General features: G+C 31.4%; 1 protein-coding gene across 1 annotated transcript; it reads left to right on the top strand.

Moving 5' to 3' along the window:
- The first annotated feature begins 1,896 nt into the window (after positions 1 to 1,896).
- LOC114400291 (heterogeneous nuclear ribonucleoprotein A3-like) lies at positions 1,897 to 6,195 on the top strand. The gene is made up of 6 exons (XM_028362665.1): positions 1,897 to 2,163; positions 2,292 to 2,332; positions 2,433 to 2,596; positions 2,719 to 2,824; positions 3,376 to 3,545; positions 5,337 to 6,195. The coding sequence occupies exons 1-6, from the start codon at positions 2,033 to 2,035 to the stop codon at positions 5,847 to 5,849; spliced, it is 1,125 nt and encodes a 374-aa protein (XP_028218466.1). The 5' UTR covers positions 1,897 to 2,032; the 3' UTR covers positions 5,850 to 6,195.
- Positions 6,196 to 17,144: the final 10,949 nt, after the last annotated feature.

The raw sequence follows: 17,144 nt of genomic DNA, 5'->3' as shown, positions 1-17,144 counted from the left end.
TATGATAGAGTGCCTAGAGAGATTTTGTGGAAAGCTCTAGAGAAGAAAGGGGTTAGGGTTGCATATATTCGAGCTATCCAAGATATGTATGATAGGGTATCGACTAGTGTTAGGACACAGGGTGGAGAGTCAGACGATTTTCCCATCACAATTGGTTTACATCAAGGGTCAACCCTTAGCCCCTACCTTTTTACCTTAATTCTGGATGTCCTCACGGAACAAATCCAAGAGATAGCGCCGAGATGCATGCTTTTTGCAGATGACATAGTCCTCCTTGGAGAGTCGAGGGAGGAGTTGAATGAGAGGTTGGAAACTTGGAGACGAACTCTAGAAACACATGGCTTTCGCCTAAGCAGAAGCAAATCGGAGTATATGGAATGTAAGTTCAACAAAAGAAGGAGGGTTTCTAACTCAGAGGTGAAAATAGGAGACCATATTATCCCTCAAGTCACACGGTTTAAATATCTTGGGTCTGTAATACAGGATGATGGGGAAATTGAAGGGGATGTGAATCATCGCATTCAAGCAGGATGGATGAAATGGAGAAAAGCATCGGGGGTGTTATGTGATGCAAAGGTACCGATCAAGCTAAAGGAAAAGTTTTATCGGACTGCGGTAAGACCGGCGATTTTGTACGGAACAGAATGTTGGGCGGTCAAGAGCCAACATGAGAATAAAGTAGGTGTAGCGGAGATGAGGATGTTGCGGTGGATGTGTGGTAAGACTCAACAGGATAAAATTAGAAACGAAGCTATTAGAGAGAGGGTTGGAGTAGCGCCTATTGTAGAGAAGATGGTGGAAAATAGACTTAGGTGGTTTGGGCATGTAGAGAGAAGACCGGTAGACTCTGTAGTGAGGAGAGTAGACCAGATGGAGAGAAGACAAACAATTCGAGGCAGAGGAAGACCCAAAAAGACTATAAGAGAGGTTATCAAAAATGATCTCGAACTTAATGATTTGGATAGAAGTATGGTACTTGATAGAACATTATGGCGGAAGTTGATCCATGTAGCCGACCCCACCTAGTGGGATAAGGTGTTGTTGTTGTTGTTGTTGTACATTTTTTTAAACAAAAATATAATGTCGTTTCTAAGAAAGGGCTAAAAGCAATGTTGAAAAATGAAGAGATTAGGTGTAATTAAAATAAACCTTTAGGGATATCTGTGTAATTTACTCATGTGACTTTTTATATAAAATTTAAAAATTAATAAAGAAAATGTTTAAAATCACTTTTTTATACATAATTATTATTATTTTTTCTTCTATACATTGATATCTATTTTAATATAGAAATTATATTACATAAAAAAAACTCAGAAAGATTACAATTTTTTAATATTTATTTTATATGTTCAGATAAAATATAAGTAATTATTAATTTATACAAGTGACAGGTCAACATACTAGTTTTATATATATATATATATATATATATATATATATATATATATATATATATTATTTCTTAAATATTATTAATATTAATATTTATTTAAAATTTTATTTTTAGGATATATTTTATTAATTATAATTTAATACATTTCCAGTTAAATTAGAAAATTGCCATGTATTGTGGAGTCAAATTATTTATATAAATATTAAATTAGCAGTATTAAATTAAATGTATTACTAATACTTTTTTTCAAAAAAATTAATTTACTACGTAAATGATGAATTTGACCATCAAACATGTGAATTCATCGACATAAAATTATTTTTAATTCAACCAGAGGTTTCAAGTTTGAGTATTAGACATGCAAACTGTACTTAAAAGGAGAACTTTATCGCGTATAATAATCTTACACGGACTCAAACGTTTATCTACTAGTTTAATTTGATGTACATATACTGATAAAAACATGATTTATATATAAGAACCTTTTTTTTATTTTACAGATAAGAACCTAAAAACCCTAAGTAAAATAAAACTCTAGGGTTACATACATTACTAACCTGTCCGCGTTCTCTCTCTCTCTCTGTATCTTGCGAAATCCGTTCCCCTATCTGCTTTTCGAGTTGTTGCTAAAGAGTGATGGACTCACCGCCCAGCAATCACCACGCGGTCGACGGAGACGCCAACGACGTCGTTAGATCCTTTTCCCACCGCGACGACGATGAAGACGGCAAGCCCCAACCCCTCACCGGGGACGGCGCCAGTCCTGGGTCGGTAACTAGCTCCGTACAAACCATTCAACTTTATCCTTTTCTTTTTCTTGTACTTTTTCTTGATTGTATCCTCGAAATTTCTTAGATTTGGTTCTATCTAATTACCCTGGACCCATTGATTGCAGAAAGATATTCATAGGGGGTTTAGCGAGAGAAACGACGATTGGTGAGTGTTTTCTATTTGTATTGCGTTGGTTTGTTTTCTTTTCGGGTTTACCAATGAGCATTCGTGTAATTAACTATTTTTTTTTTATAATTTTGTGTAGCGCAATTCATCAAGCACTTTGGTAAATACGGTGAGATAACGGATTCCGTCATCATGAAGGACCGGAAGACCGGCCAGCCGCGTGGTTTCGGCTTCATAACTTACGCTGATCCCTCCGTGGTTGATACAGTGATTGAGGACACTCACATTATCAATGGCAAGCAGGTGATAATTGACACTTGCGTTTGAATTTTGAATCTTTTTGAGTATTGATTGTTAAAGACTTAAAGGAGGGAACAGAACGAAAGGGAAATGAAATCTGATGCATTGAATGGTTTTGTTTGTAGGTGGAGATTAAGCGGACGATACCGAGGGGGGCTGCTGGCTCGAACTCAAAGGACTTCCGAACGAAGAAGATTTTTGTGGGTGGAATTCCTTCGACTGTTACTGAAGGTAGTGTTTCAATTGAGCTAATTTTTCACCTGTTGACTGTGAGGTGTTGATGTTGTAGACACCTTAGTGTTATAAAATTTAAAATTTGAGCGTGAACAATGGGCATATATATATATATATATTAATAAAAATAATAAATATGTTAAATATTGAGAAGTGGTGTTATCATATAATTCTTTATACATCAATAAATAGATGCCTTGAAAACATGTCTAGTTTGTTGAAATTCTTTTTAGAATGTATCTATGTTTCAAATTCTAAAGTTCATTTTTATGTGTATTGTTTTAACTTTTTGTTGGAGGTTTTGTTCTTACATTGTACACAAGGAAATCCTTTATGAGGTTTCTGTGCCTTTTTGCATGGATGTTTATGGTATGTCATGTGTGAGCTGGTTGTGTAGTTAACTAACCTGGTTTGAATGATGGACTTACATGGTTGCTTTCTAGAAAAGCAATTATTGACTTGGAAAGTAACTAGCTAACCATAAAAGAGTTACAGAAAATAGATCCTTTGCAGATTTTACTATTTTAATTGGAGATTCACTTGTGCAGATGAATTTAGGGACTTCTTTACACGCTATGGAGAAGTCAAAGATCACCAAATAATGCGGGACCACTCTACTAATCGTTCACGTGGATTTGGCTTTATCACTTATGACTCTGAAGAAGCTGTTGATGATCTCTTATCTGTGGGGAACAAAATTGAGTTTGCTGGAGCTCAGGTGAGTCATTATTTATCCAAAAATTAAACTACCTCTAGCAGATAAAGGATTAGGGTAGAGGGGAACAAATACAATTTGATGTTATAGCTAATTTCTAAATCTTGGGGTTTAAGTTCAGGTTAAAAGGACAAGCTATCAGTTGGAGTGATTTATTGTTTTATGGACACCCTGAATTTCCCTTCTTAAAATTTGTGCTTGCTTAAGCTTATGAACCATCATTAACTTAAGCTATGTAACTGTTACAAGTCAAATTGTTGTGATATCTGATTTTTCTATTGAAAACAATCCACTGGCTGCAATGTTTTGGTGGTGAATATTGTCTGTGTCGGGATGAGCATGGGCTAGGCAATAACTTTAATGCTCAAGTCCATGGATGATGACTTATTTGCCTTGTTCTTATTTATATAAAAGTAAAACACTAAAACTAAAAAGTGCCAACTAGGTCCAACGTAGTTGGTACTTGGTAGATAGCTGGATTTCTTAAGCATGTTGTTAGGGGTTCAATTCCTAGCCTTTGTGTACGGAGAAGACTTTTTTAGGGATTCAAAACCCACATTGGTGATCCTTATGCCTTGAAAGAAATTAGTCTGTGACTATCAGTTGGGGATGCCCTTGGTGAAATCCAAAAAATAAAAAAAGTGAAACTTCAAAGGGTTTCAAATGTAACATGGACTTTTGCTTGATGAGAAAAATTACATTTTTATAATGCAAGAGATTTGCAACATGTCCTAGAATTCATGTGTTGATGTAACTAATGAGTTTAGACCAAGTTAGGTTATATCACAGCTAAAATCTGCTGGGTCCTCGGAAAATACCAAATCCGGAACCTGCTGGGTCAAATTTAAGTATCCATTATTTCTTGGTCTAATGCATTTCCTATCTGGAATGATTTTCAATACTTAGGAGCAGGGTTTTATATAGCAGGCTATAGTGCCGCTATAGTGGAGTAGCGGTGCAGAGTGACCCCTGCCCACTATCTGGCTGCCCTAGGGGAGCAACTGTAGTTGTGAAATCCTGAATAGAGATAGGAGACATTAGAGCTTTTTTGGGTTGTTATGTTTTAAGGTTTTGATTTCTAAAAATTATATGTTTGAGATTTTGATTTCAAAAAATGAAATCTACAACTGTAATAGTAGTGAAAATGAAAAGGAAGACTTGGATTTAGAAGATGATAGTTGATAGTTGATAATTCCTATCTAGTAAACTTGCATTTAAGTAAAATTTCAAAATAGTGCCTATCCTGTTATAATGTTTTTGGTTCCCGCTGCTACACGCCGCTATTTGAGATTGAAAACATTGCTTAGTAGTTAGACCCAGCATTTATTGTTTGGATTGAACGAGTGAGAATTGCCTTTTGTTCTTAAGGCTACCGTAATTTGTTTCTTCCAAGTTATGTAGTAAACTACTTCAGAAAGAAGGGTATGAGGGCATTGTGTTGATTTTTCCAGACTTGACACCCTTGTTGCTTGTGTTAATTCAATTAGTCTTGTAGCTTGATCTTAGAACATCTAGGAGGTTCTTGATGCACATAGCTTCATCTTACAAGTTACAACATCAAGGAGGCATGTTTTTAGGTCTTACTGTTTGATCTACAGTTGTGTATGATATAAAGTATATGCTTGTTATGAATCATAAATTCACAATCATTTTAACATTAAACAGAATATATTTCCAATTTTCTATCATGTGAAAGATTCAAGACACTTGAATTGTTTCACTTTCATTCATTTATTTATTTATTTTCATTAAATGACTTACCGTTTAAGGAGTGTGGTTATCTTTCCTTTGTAGGTGGAAATCAAGAAGGCAGAACCAAAGAAGCCAAATCCACCAGCTCCATCATCCAAGCGCTATAATGACTCCCGGTCTTCATATGGTGGCGGATATGGAGATGGTTATGATGGGTTTGGTGGTAATTTTGGTATGGGTGGCTATAGGTCAGGTGGTGCCTATGGTGGTAGGGGAAGTGCAGGTGCTTATGGTGGCTTTGGAAGTGAATTTGGTGGGTATGGAGGATATGCCAGTGCCATGGGGCCATATAGAGGTGATCCTTCACTTGGGTATGCTGGTCGATATGGTGGAGGCTATGGCAGAGGCTATGATCTTGGTGGGTATGGTGGACCTAGTGACGGTTATGGGGCATATGGTGGTGTTGGTGGTGGTTCCTCTGGTAGTGCCTATGGAAGCAGCTATGATGCCAGCTTAGGCGGTGGATATGGGGGGCCTGCTGGAGGCTCATTTTATGGGACTAGAGGGGGATACGCAGGTGCAGGAACTGGTCGATACCATCCTTATGGAAGATAGAAGCATGTCATCGAAGACTTATAGTCTAGGACTAATATTTCTAGCATCAAAGCAAGTTTGTAGTTTGTTTGGTTATTCAGTTCTTTAGGCTACATATTTTTATTTTCTAAAAAATGGAAAACTGTTAATGATATTGTTAAGTCCCATTAGTTATTAGCAGCACCCTCTCGCCAGCCTATAGATGACCGAACAATTTTTTAGCTCGGCCAGTTGAAGTATGACTATCGGATTGATGTATGAGCTGCAAATTGTGCAGATGGTTGTATTCTTAGTTTTGTTAATGGCTACCTTTGTCACTACTGCTCTTTGTTTATTTAATTCTGATACACTTCAGACTTTTTAGATAGAAAATGGTTTATGCGTCTTTTTTGGTTTCACTTCCTCTGTTTTTGTAGAACGTGTATTTTTACACCTTGCCTAGCCGATTCTTCCTTTAAACACCTCTCTTTAGTATGGGATGAATGTATTCAATTTCCTCTTCCATGGCAACCTCTGTCCAGGTCTACCAAAAGCAGAAAAATAAAAAAAAATAAAAATAATAATTCATAACTAGTCACAAAAAAAAAATATCAAGTAACACATATATAAAAAAATGCTGAAACTACGATGAGGTGGAAGGAAAATGAGCCACTCATGTCAGAAACCCAGATAACTACTTTTAATTATTTTTTTTATCCAACTCTAATACTAAACTAAGAGGGTATTAAATTAATTAAATACAGTGAGTAATTTCAATTAAACAATTCATGAAGTTTTAAATTTGTGTTTTTGAGATAATTAGTTTATAAGAGCATGTGTTAAATTCTTGTCTTTGTTGTTTCAATTAAGAAACAAACAAATTTCAAAACAAAGCGAGATAGATTTACATGTTATTTATGTTTCAAGTCATTTATGTTTCAAGTCCTAAAGATACTGTGTGCCAAAATATTTAATATAATATCATTCATGTTATTTATGTTTCAAGTCATTTATGTTTCAATTCATAAAGACACTCTAATCAGAAATTAAAAGCGCTTGGACAAAGGTAGAGTACTAAAGAAATCAAATACAAAATATTTACAACAACATAATCACTTAAGGAAATGCCATGGGTTCAGAGAACCCACTGAATTGGTTTCAGTATATTAGTCTAACATAAGCAAGCCAGCTGACCTAAGGATCTTCTATGATTGTCTCATTCTACCAATTTAGTCATCCTTTCAGCCACTTAGTTGCCATCACTATCTACAGGATTATGATTTTTTTTAACACTTTTCTCTTAAATATTTCATATATATATATATATATACTATTAATCATACATTATTTATCACATCTATAGAATATAACAACTTTCACTAGACACATCGTATTTCAAGCACACACGAGCAATTAAAACGAAAGTCTTAATTATTTCTTAACCAAAAGGAGATACTCCACGAATTATAAGCTGATAACAATATTCTTCTATCTATCCAAATAGAAAACAAAAGTTCATACATAATCTTTTTAACAATTTGACAATTTCCTAGAGTAAACTAAGCATGCTATACAACCTTCAAAGACAAAAAAGTTTCTAAGACGGGCTTCCAACGTTGTCAATGAACGATCATCAATGTGATCTCTTGCGGTACTTTTGATATATTTATCGCATTGGTCTAAGAACCCAATTTTGCTGATTAATGTAGTGAGGGACTGCCAGATGAATTTAATATAATTCCTGCATTGTAAGATTTTGAAAAGGAATTCCATTCTGATGATCAATGTGGTGAGTGATAGGGCCGTCAAGATTTGGAAAAGAAACTCCATTCTGCTGGTAAATGTTGTGAGGGACAGGACCATTATCTGGTAGGACCATGCCATGAATGCTTCTTCTTTTGCCTTTATTACTTGAGGCCTGACGAAGGAAATACTTTTGGGCATGAGAAGCAACTTGAGTTGGGTTTCTTGTTTTGATGATTCTTGAAATGTTTTTCCAATCTCCCTTTCCATATTTCTGAAGCCCAAGCAGAAACAACCTGTCATAAGAAAACTAATTGGTATAAATATTTGAGAAAAGTGAAATATTCAAGAAACAAAATAATTTTAAGAGACACAGACAGTACCTGTGTTCTTCTTCACTCCATCTCCTGCACTCATTGGACTTCGAAGAACTGCCCTTCAGTGACAACGAGTGATTGCTTTATGAGCCTGACCACATGGGAGCAACCTGGTTCGGTGCCCTATTAAGAAACTGTGTCTGACGGTAATCAAGAGTGTTGTTCCCACTATTGATGTTCTGTAACGCTGACAATTGATCTTGGAGGTTCGGTTGAACGTAGGTGGTGTCCTCCATCGGCGGCAACATATGAGGAACCGGAGTGGTGGTGGTCTCCGATGGCGGAAACATCGATAGGGGAAGAACCTTAGGGGCAAAGTTATTTGACAGAGACGTTAACTTGGGAGGAAGGCAAATGAGGGTGCCTTCCCACTCCAGATCTTGTAGCGCTGGGTACTTCCAATACAGTGGCTCGTCGAAGCCATCATAACCACCTTGAGAGGTAGTGTTGCCACCGAAACCGTGAAACTCGTTGTTGTTGTTCTCTCCCATTCTTTCTTTCAACTTAATACTCACAAAGTCCTTTCTCTTCTTTCTTTAATGGAACTCTGATTCTTTCTTAGTTTCTTTCCACCATTCAGGGTCTCTCTTGTTTCGTTTATAAAGGTACTTCACTCTGCTCTGATCTCTGATCCTGATTATTTCAGGAAATTGGATTTGGCGCGTAAGCTATTTTCCTCCTTTGTCTAACGGCCCTTTTGGGTTTAACCAATCAAATATGGCGCCACACGAACTGATTACGAAGAAAAGAAGATCTTCACCGAGCAATTTAGTTAGAAATTTGAAAAAGGAAAGATTATGTTATTGAATAAAAACAATCGATATAGATATATTAACATAAAAATCGAATACTCAATTTGGGAGAAGAAGATGATGTAAAATATGATCTATTACTTAAATGTGTTGAAATTAGATATATATATATATTATTTTAACTTTATCGTTTACTAATTATCAATTTAGTTCTATTAAATATTTTTAAAATAAAAATATATTTTATTTATTAAAATAGTTCTGTATATATTTGACGGTAAAATGGTTAGTTTAGTTTTCATGTATTAGTAGGATGATTTTTCCCCCTAACAATTAATTAAATTATTCACAATTAATATGACTATAAGCTAATTATTATAAAAATCAACTAAAATTACTAGATATGATGATATTTTTAATTAGATAACAAAGTTGTATGGTGTATTCTAATTAAACTGAAATAATTTAACCATTGATGATTTATTGAATTGCTTTTTATACAAAATTAAGTTAACTTTTAATATAAATTTGTAAATTGAAAAATATTATATGAAAATGATATACTTCTTCTATAGGTCTATATTACTCAAAAAAAAAAGTATAACTTATATTAACTTCAAAAAATTAAGTTTCACCTTCTGTTGCATTTATTCATTTATTTATGTCAACAACTTAAAGATGGGCAACATTACACCTTTAGTTTCTTGATTTATTATTTTTCTAATATTGCAAACCAAACTTATGCTTAAGAATAAATTAATAACTATTGTATTTTTCATAAATTAAAATAGGTATAGGATTATATATTGAATTCAAGAAATTGTTAGATAGTTCAAAAATTTATGACACAAACTCATCACAAAATCAAGTGATAGTAGTGGGTTACATTTTACTCAAAATAAATAAAAAATAAAATTATCTCAAAAAAAATAGTAATTGTGATCAGTCGTCAACATTGTTTTGGTAAATTCATTTCCTACTAGATAACTATTTTGTAGATTTAATCTCAAGTGTTTGTGAGCGTATGTATGAGATGTGGTGTAAAAAGAACCGGTATTTATTATATATTATTACTTAATAGTTTAAAACATGTATTTGTGTCTTATCTATCTATGTTAAGATATATAAATAACAATCATAATTGTAGAGTTAATACTTTTAATAATTAATTATAATCTAGACATCATTTTCAAAATCAATTAAAGGATAAATTAAACAGTTTAAAAATGTGTAAATGAAAATGATTTTTTATTGGTATATATATATATATATATATATATATATATATATATATATATATATATATATATATATATATATATATATATGTATGTATAATGTTGATCATCTCCTAAACTGATTTTTCTCTTGCATCCTCTCTCTCTCTCTCTCTCTCTCTCTCTCTCTCTCTCTCTCTCTCTCTCTCTCTCTCTCTCTCTCTCTCTCATGTAATAGCTTTTTTTGATTCATTCTCATCTAGTAGCTTTAAATAATCATTATATTAATCTAGAAATAAATTTTCACAACTTTTTTTTATCAAGAAAATAAAGAATTATAAACATTCATTTATAAATTTAAAATGTTTTTATTCTACCTAATGAAATAGAAAACATATTCCCATAAAAAAAAGTATTTTAGTATTGCAATATGTACAAGACAAAAAATAAAGAATTGTAAACATTCATTTATAAATTGAATTTTTTTTATTCCACCTAATGAAATAGAAAACATATTCCCATAAAAGAAAGTATTTTAGTATTGCAATGCACAAGACAAATATCTTTACGTAACAAATATTTATGACACAAATATTAATGAAATAGAAATTGTTAGATAGTTCAAAAATTTATGACACAAAGTCATCACAAAATCAAGTGATAGTAGTGGGTTACATTTCACTCAAAGTAAATAAAAAATAAAGTTATCTCAAAACAAACAGTAATTGTGATCGGTTGTCAACATTTTTCTGGTAAATTCATTTCTTACTAGATACCTATTTTGTAGATTTAACCTCAAGTGTTTGTGAGCGTATGCATGAGGTGTGGTGTAAAAAGAGCTAATAGCTATTTATAATATATAAAAGCTGAGCTCTTTACTATAAAGTTGTACAACAAAATTGATGATAATTTGGAGAAAAGAGAACATTCTCCTTTTATGTCTATCACTTTTCTTTTCCTTCTCATTTCTTCAATGTTACTCACAATATAACAAAATCTATATCAAAATATTTCAATTTAATCTCACGAACCTCCAACTGTTTCTCATGTTCACGATCCTCATTCTTCAATATTCTATATTATATTCTATAACCATTTTTTTTTACATTTTATATATCGTTCAATTTTTTCAGATTAGTAATTTCTAAATTCTAATATATTTTCTACTCTATAAATATAAATATAAATAAATATTTCCCATCAACAAAGTTCATGATCTAAAATTAGTTTTCAAACTAATCTCTAAAAAAATTATGTTGGTTAAACAAAGTTGAAATTTATTTATTTTTCACATTAGTTTGTAAAAAATATATTTCACATTAACTTTAATTATTACAAATATAATTTTATTTACTATCTCCAATATTACATATCATAAAATGCAAAAAAATTACATTAAATTACTTTAAGAAGATTTTATATTGATTAAATTTATTTAATATTTTTAATTTTAATTCGATTTGCACTTTTAAATATATTGCTATAGGAAATTCCACTTCATGTAGCAATACTGGAGAACATGATTTCAAAATTTAATAATATTTTACAAGAGGGAAACTTATATACCATACATAATTTAAGAATTGTCTCAACAAATTATTCATATAAACCTGTCAAAAGAACATTCAAAGGATAATATATAAAAGTCGAGCTCCTCACTATTAAGCAGTCACATCAACAATGATGATTTGGAGAAAAGAAAATATTTTCCTTTTGTGTCTAACACTTCTCTTTCTCTTCTTCCTTCTTCAATGTTACTCACAACAATGTCTAAGAAAAAGGCTCAAAGATAGTTACAATCACTTCTACCATGGTTAAGAAATTCAGAGGTTTGATTACTTTCACACGTTTAAAATCCTCAACAAAATTTACTTTTTTTATGTTACTACTCTATCTCTTTTTTTTTCTTTATATATATATATATATATATATATATATATATATATATATATATATATATATATATATATATATATATATAATTCAACCAAAAATATAAGCATAACTAGATAAATGGATGATTAAATTCTACTTAATATTTACATTAAGTGATTCTCATATGTCATTTCACAATGGAAATTGAAATTATTTTTCTAAATTTAATTTTTATATTAAGTGTATATATATATATATATATATATAATCTCTAAATAACATTTAAATAAAAATTGATCCATAATTTCCTATCGCTTTATTTTTATATTAGCATGTTTTTTTAATTTGATATTTATTTATTTATTTGAGATATTTCTCTACTATCTTAAGTATTGTTTTCAATTCAACTTATTTAATAAATAAATAATTTTAATTCTATTATGTCTGTATCATACTTTTTGCTTACAATAATTTGCTTATATTTTATTTACTATAATAATTTTAATGTACTAACAATTATATTTTAATAATTTTTTTCAGATGAGTTTTCAATCAACTTAACTTCAAGTACAAGTGTGGATAACTAGATAAATTGATGGTTAAATTGTACTTAATATTTACATTACACGATTGTCATATATATCATTCCACAATGGAAATTGAAATTATTTTTTAAAGTTTAATTTTTATATTAAGTTATATATATATATATATATATATATATATATATATATATATATATATATAATCTTTAAATAACATTTAAATAAAAATTCATTCATAATTTCCTCCTTTTATTTTTGTATTAGCATATTTATTTATTTATTTATTTGAGATATTTCTTTACTATCTTAAGTATTATTTTCAATTCAATTCATTTAATAAATAAATAAATAAATTTAATTCAATTAAGTCTATATCATACTTTTTGCTTACAATAATTTTTTTATATTTTATTTACTATAATAATTTTAATTTACTAACGATTATATTTTAATAATTTTTTTCAGACGAGTTTTCAATCAACTCAACTTCAAGTACAAGGATCTATATCAAACTAGACAATCTTGATTTTGCAAAGTTCAAGATAGGATAAAATGAACTTTCTTCTTTTTCTTTTCTTTTCTTTTATTATACACATTTTGTAACATTCAACAAACCAAATTGTTAGTTTATTCTAATTCTTTGATTGATGTAGTTAAAAAATTTAAATTTTATTCTAAATAACTATTTTGTAGAAACGAATGGAACAACATCAAATAAAAGAACTATCTTCTCCAAGTTCTATTGAATTGACAAGAAAATGTAAAAAAATAGAAGATCTTTGCAAGATTGTGTATGAAATGGGTATGAGAATAACATGTATGCTAACCTACCATGACCTCCATATGCATAATATTCAATAATACTTTATTTTTTTTTCTTAGTTTTGGCATATATTAAATAATAGGATAATGTGTTCACAGTTCATGCAATAATCAATGAGATTGACGATACGTTTGGTTGGAATATGTTGCATGTCAGAAATGCTAAAAGAAAGTTACAAAAGAGAAAAATTAATATACTTATAGAGAATGCAAACAGTCATCCAAATACCCAACAACAAGGTTTAATGTTTTGTATATAATGAATTATTTTTTATAACATAATCAAATAAATATTAAAATTTTTAAAATCTTTTTTAGGTTTAAGATACAATTGAAAGTCTATGATGATAGTGTAACAACATTTGAACTCCTTGACAACCCCCAATATTGTATTCCCTTTGGAGACACACTTTTATTTTTGAGATCATGCTCATAGCTGACAACTTGAAGGAAGAATTTCAAACCTATACCATCACAAGGACTTTTATACCAAAAAATATCATTCAGCATGATCCTCTCCTCAAAGAAATTAAACAGGTAACCATATTTATAATTTATTTTCATTTTTTACTTCTGGTAAAGATTATTAATAGTTTCATCCACTAATTAATATTTTTATTAAAAAAATGAGTCCACTTCAACACAACAAATATCATAAGATGAGTCAGGTGAATAACTAATTATGAGTCAAAGCCAACAAAGTACATTAAGAAAAAGACAAATAAATAAACGATTACAAGTCAAAGTCCAAAGCTACAACTATCCAAGAACTCAAAAGATACATCTTCACCATCAAAAGAAGAAGAAAGTCCATTAAAGAAAAATGTGAAAAAACAATCTGTCATAAGTAAAAGCTCAAAGGTAGAAACATCCAATAAGTCAAAAGATGCATCTTTATCATCAAATGAAGTTTATTCAATCTCAGAAAGTCCATTAAGGAGAAAGGCGAATAAATACAAAAATTCAACAACAGGTCACCAGCGAAAGGAAATAAATACAAAAATTGTATTTAAATGAACAATTTTTTATGTTTTATTTGCATCATTTTTATGTTTTTTTACCATAATGATTAACTATTTTTCTTTCATTAAATATAATTCTTTGGCTACTTTATTATGTCAATTTCACTTTATTATTATATTGCTCTTATAATACATAATGCTTACTTTTATCTTCACGTTAACCAACTTCAGTCAAGTGATCAACCTTCAATTTTAGAATATTTCCTTATAAATATATTAATAAATAAAAAATATCTTTATTTATACAATTTTTTTTATCTCCTTTAACAGAAAATCATGCAAAATATCATTGACAATTATATTTTTAAACTTAGTTTATCAAACAAATAATTCATGTAAATATTTCTTTAATTATTTATAAACCCACACAACACCTAGGTATATGTCTAGTTTATTATATATTATTACTTACTAGTCTAAAACATGTATTTGTGTCTTATCTACCTATGTTAAGAGATATAAATAACAATCGTGACCGCATAGTTAATACTTTTAATAATTATTTATAATCTATACATCATTTTCAGAATCAATTAAAGGATAAATTAAACAGTTAAAAAAATGTGTAAACGAAAACGAATATTTCTATTTCATTAGTATTGATATTTAATGTTGATAATCTATGTTATAAATTTTATTAGTATATATATAAAATGTTGATCATCTATGTTAGATTGAATAATCTCGATAAACTGATTTTTCTTTTACCTGATTCTCTCTCTCATGTAATAGCTTTTTTTTTATGCGTTCTCATCTAGTAGCTTTAAATAATCATTCTATTAATCCATCCTCTAAATGATCATCTATTAATCATTCTCTCTTTGGACCTTGGACTTGTGTTCCTACCCTTTTTATACCAACCTTATTGGGCTATGGACCTTCGGCTTGTATTTATTGATTACCATCTAGGTAATCCATCCTCTAAGTAGGATTAAGTGGCCTAACCTAACAATTAAGTAACTACGATTATTGCCTCATGTTGGTCTGAATGGGTACTCGGCTACCCTGGCCTAATACCTTTTCGACATGTCACTTTGGTCTCTAGTGGGGCCAAATAGGTACTTGGTGTCTAGTCTAGTATACATGCCTCCCAAGCCTTTTTCAGTCTACGATAACCAAGAAGGGTTTCATGTTAGAATTTACGACACCTGAACCAATTCGTTATGTATTTGGTTTATGGACCGGTGGCTCCTGGTGACGGTTGTGCTTCCCTATCAGCCAATCTTTTGTCATCCCTCTTGTCCTTGCCAAATAAAGGATTCTTTGTCAATGAGTTTGCCTCGAATAGGCTTGTTGACCTGAGCTTCATTTCAGATCATGGCCGCCACATGTTGACAAGAATGATGATGCGGCCAACTGGGTGAATTTATGGGTTTTCTATTCGATGGCGATTGCTTAACACTTTTAAGGATCCTTAAATATTGACAAGTTGAAGGCCGACTTGGAGAAGGCTGGAAGCTCTTTTGACTCGGCTTTAAAAGCCAATATTACTTTGGTAAAAGACAATTCAAACTTGAAGGGGTGCATTTGGATCTTGAGGGCGAGATGAAGGTGTTGGAGAAAAGGGCGTTGGATGTTGAGGCTTCGAACAAGCTTAATAAGGAGGAAGTGGAATGGTTGGAAGCTACTTTGGCCACCGCCGAGAGGGAGAGGAATGCTGAAAAGGAGGAGAGGATTGGGGCTGAGCAGAAAGCATATAACGATGTTTATGAAGCTTATGAGTGTGGGTTCAATCACTGCCTCTAACAATTACTCTTTGACTGTGAGGTCCCAAATGAATCCATTTTCGACATAAACAAAGATGTCTAAGATAGAGACTTGATCTTGATTGATGACATTTTGGATGAAGCGGGACCAAATGGGGGGCAGCCAACTACCCCTCTTGGTGAAACCCAAATGACTAATTCGACTGAGGAGGATGTGGACGAGGCCCCTCGGGGGTGAAAGGGGGAATGACAACCCTTGAACTTGTCTTTTTTTGTGTGTGTGTGTGAAGTGTTAGACAAGTGGCCTCAGATATCTTAAGAAGGGGGGTTGAATTAAGATATTGCAAACTATTTCCCCAATTAAAATTCTATTTCAATTTCAATGCAAGTTGCAAGTTCCCTTAAAAATGAACTCTTAAATAATGATTCAAATAGAACAATCTGAATATAAATATAAAGCAATAATAAATAAATGAGTTTAAGGGAAGAGAAAGTGCAAACTCAGATTTATACTGGTTCGACCACACCCTTGTGCCTACATCTAGTCCCCAAGCAACCAGCTTGAGAGTTCCACTATCTTGTAAAATCCTTTTACAAGTTTTGAACACACAAGGACAATCCTTCCTTTGTGTTCAGATTTCTTTACAACAAGAGACCCTCGGTCTCTCAATCCCCTTTGAGAATTTAGAAAGAAGAGAAGAATAAATCTCTCTTGAATGAGATAGATTGTACAATCGGAGCACTCAATTAATTCCTTATTGAATTGCAAGTGTATTGGCCAAGGAATTCTTAAAAGGATGAAATGTTTTTGCTCTTTGAGAGAATAAGACTTTTTGTTATGAAAAAACTCTAAGAAAATTCGTGTTGCAAGTCACATATAAATAGACCTTTGGTGGCCATGTAAAAACCATTTGAAAAGATGTGACTCTTAGAAACACATACACCAATTAATCCCTTGTTCATTAAGCACGAACGTAACTTAAGCACAAAGGCAATTAATCGAACACAAAGCGTGCATAGATTAACAGCAACAAATGTGGGTTAATTGGTGAAGGGAAAACCGATAAGAGAACAACATTAAAAACAAAACCTCAAAGAGAGTTATGCTTCATCCTCAGAAGGAAACAACACTAGAAATTTAGCCTTCCATAAATTCAACGAAAGCAAAAAACGTAAATGAAACTAAAGGCAGAAAATGTAAATGAAGCAAAAGGCAGAAGAAGGAACAAAAACGAAATTGCAATTAGAAGCAAAAAATGTTAAAATGCATTCACGTGA

This window comes from Glycine soja, chromosome 19, assembly GCF_004193775.1.
Source record: "Glycine soja cultivar W05 chromosome 19, ASM419377v2, whole genome shotgun sequence".
In the NCBI taxonomy this organism is placed as follows: domain Eukaryota; kingdom Viridiplantae; phylum Streptophyta; class Magnoliopsida; order Fabales; family Fabaceae; genus Glycine; species Glycine soja.
This window is presented reverse-complemented; position numbering and strand designations above follow the sequence as displayed.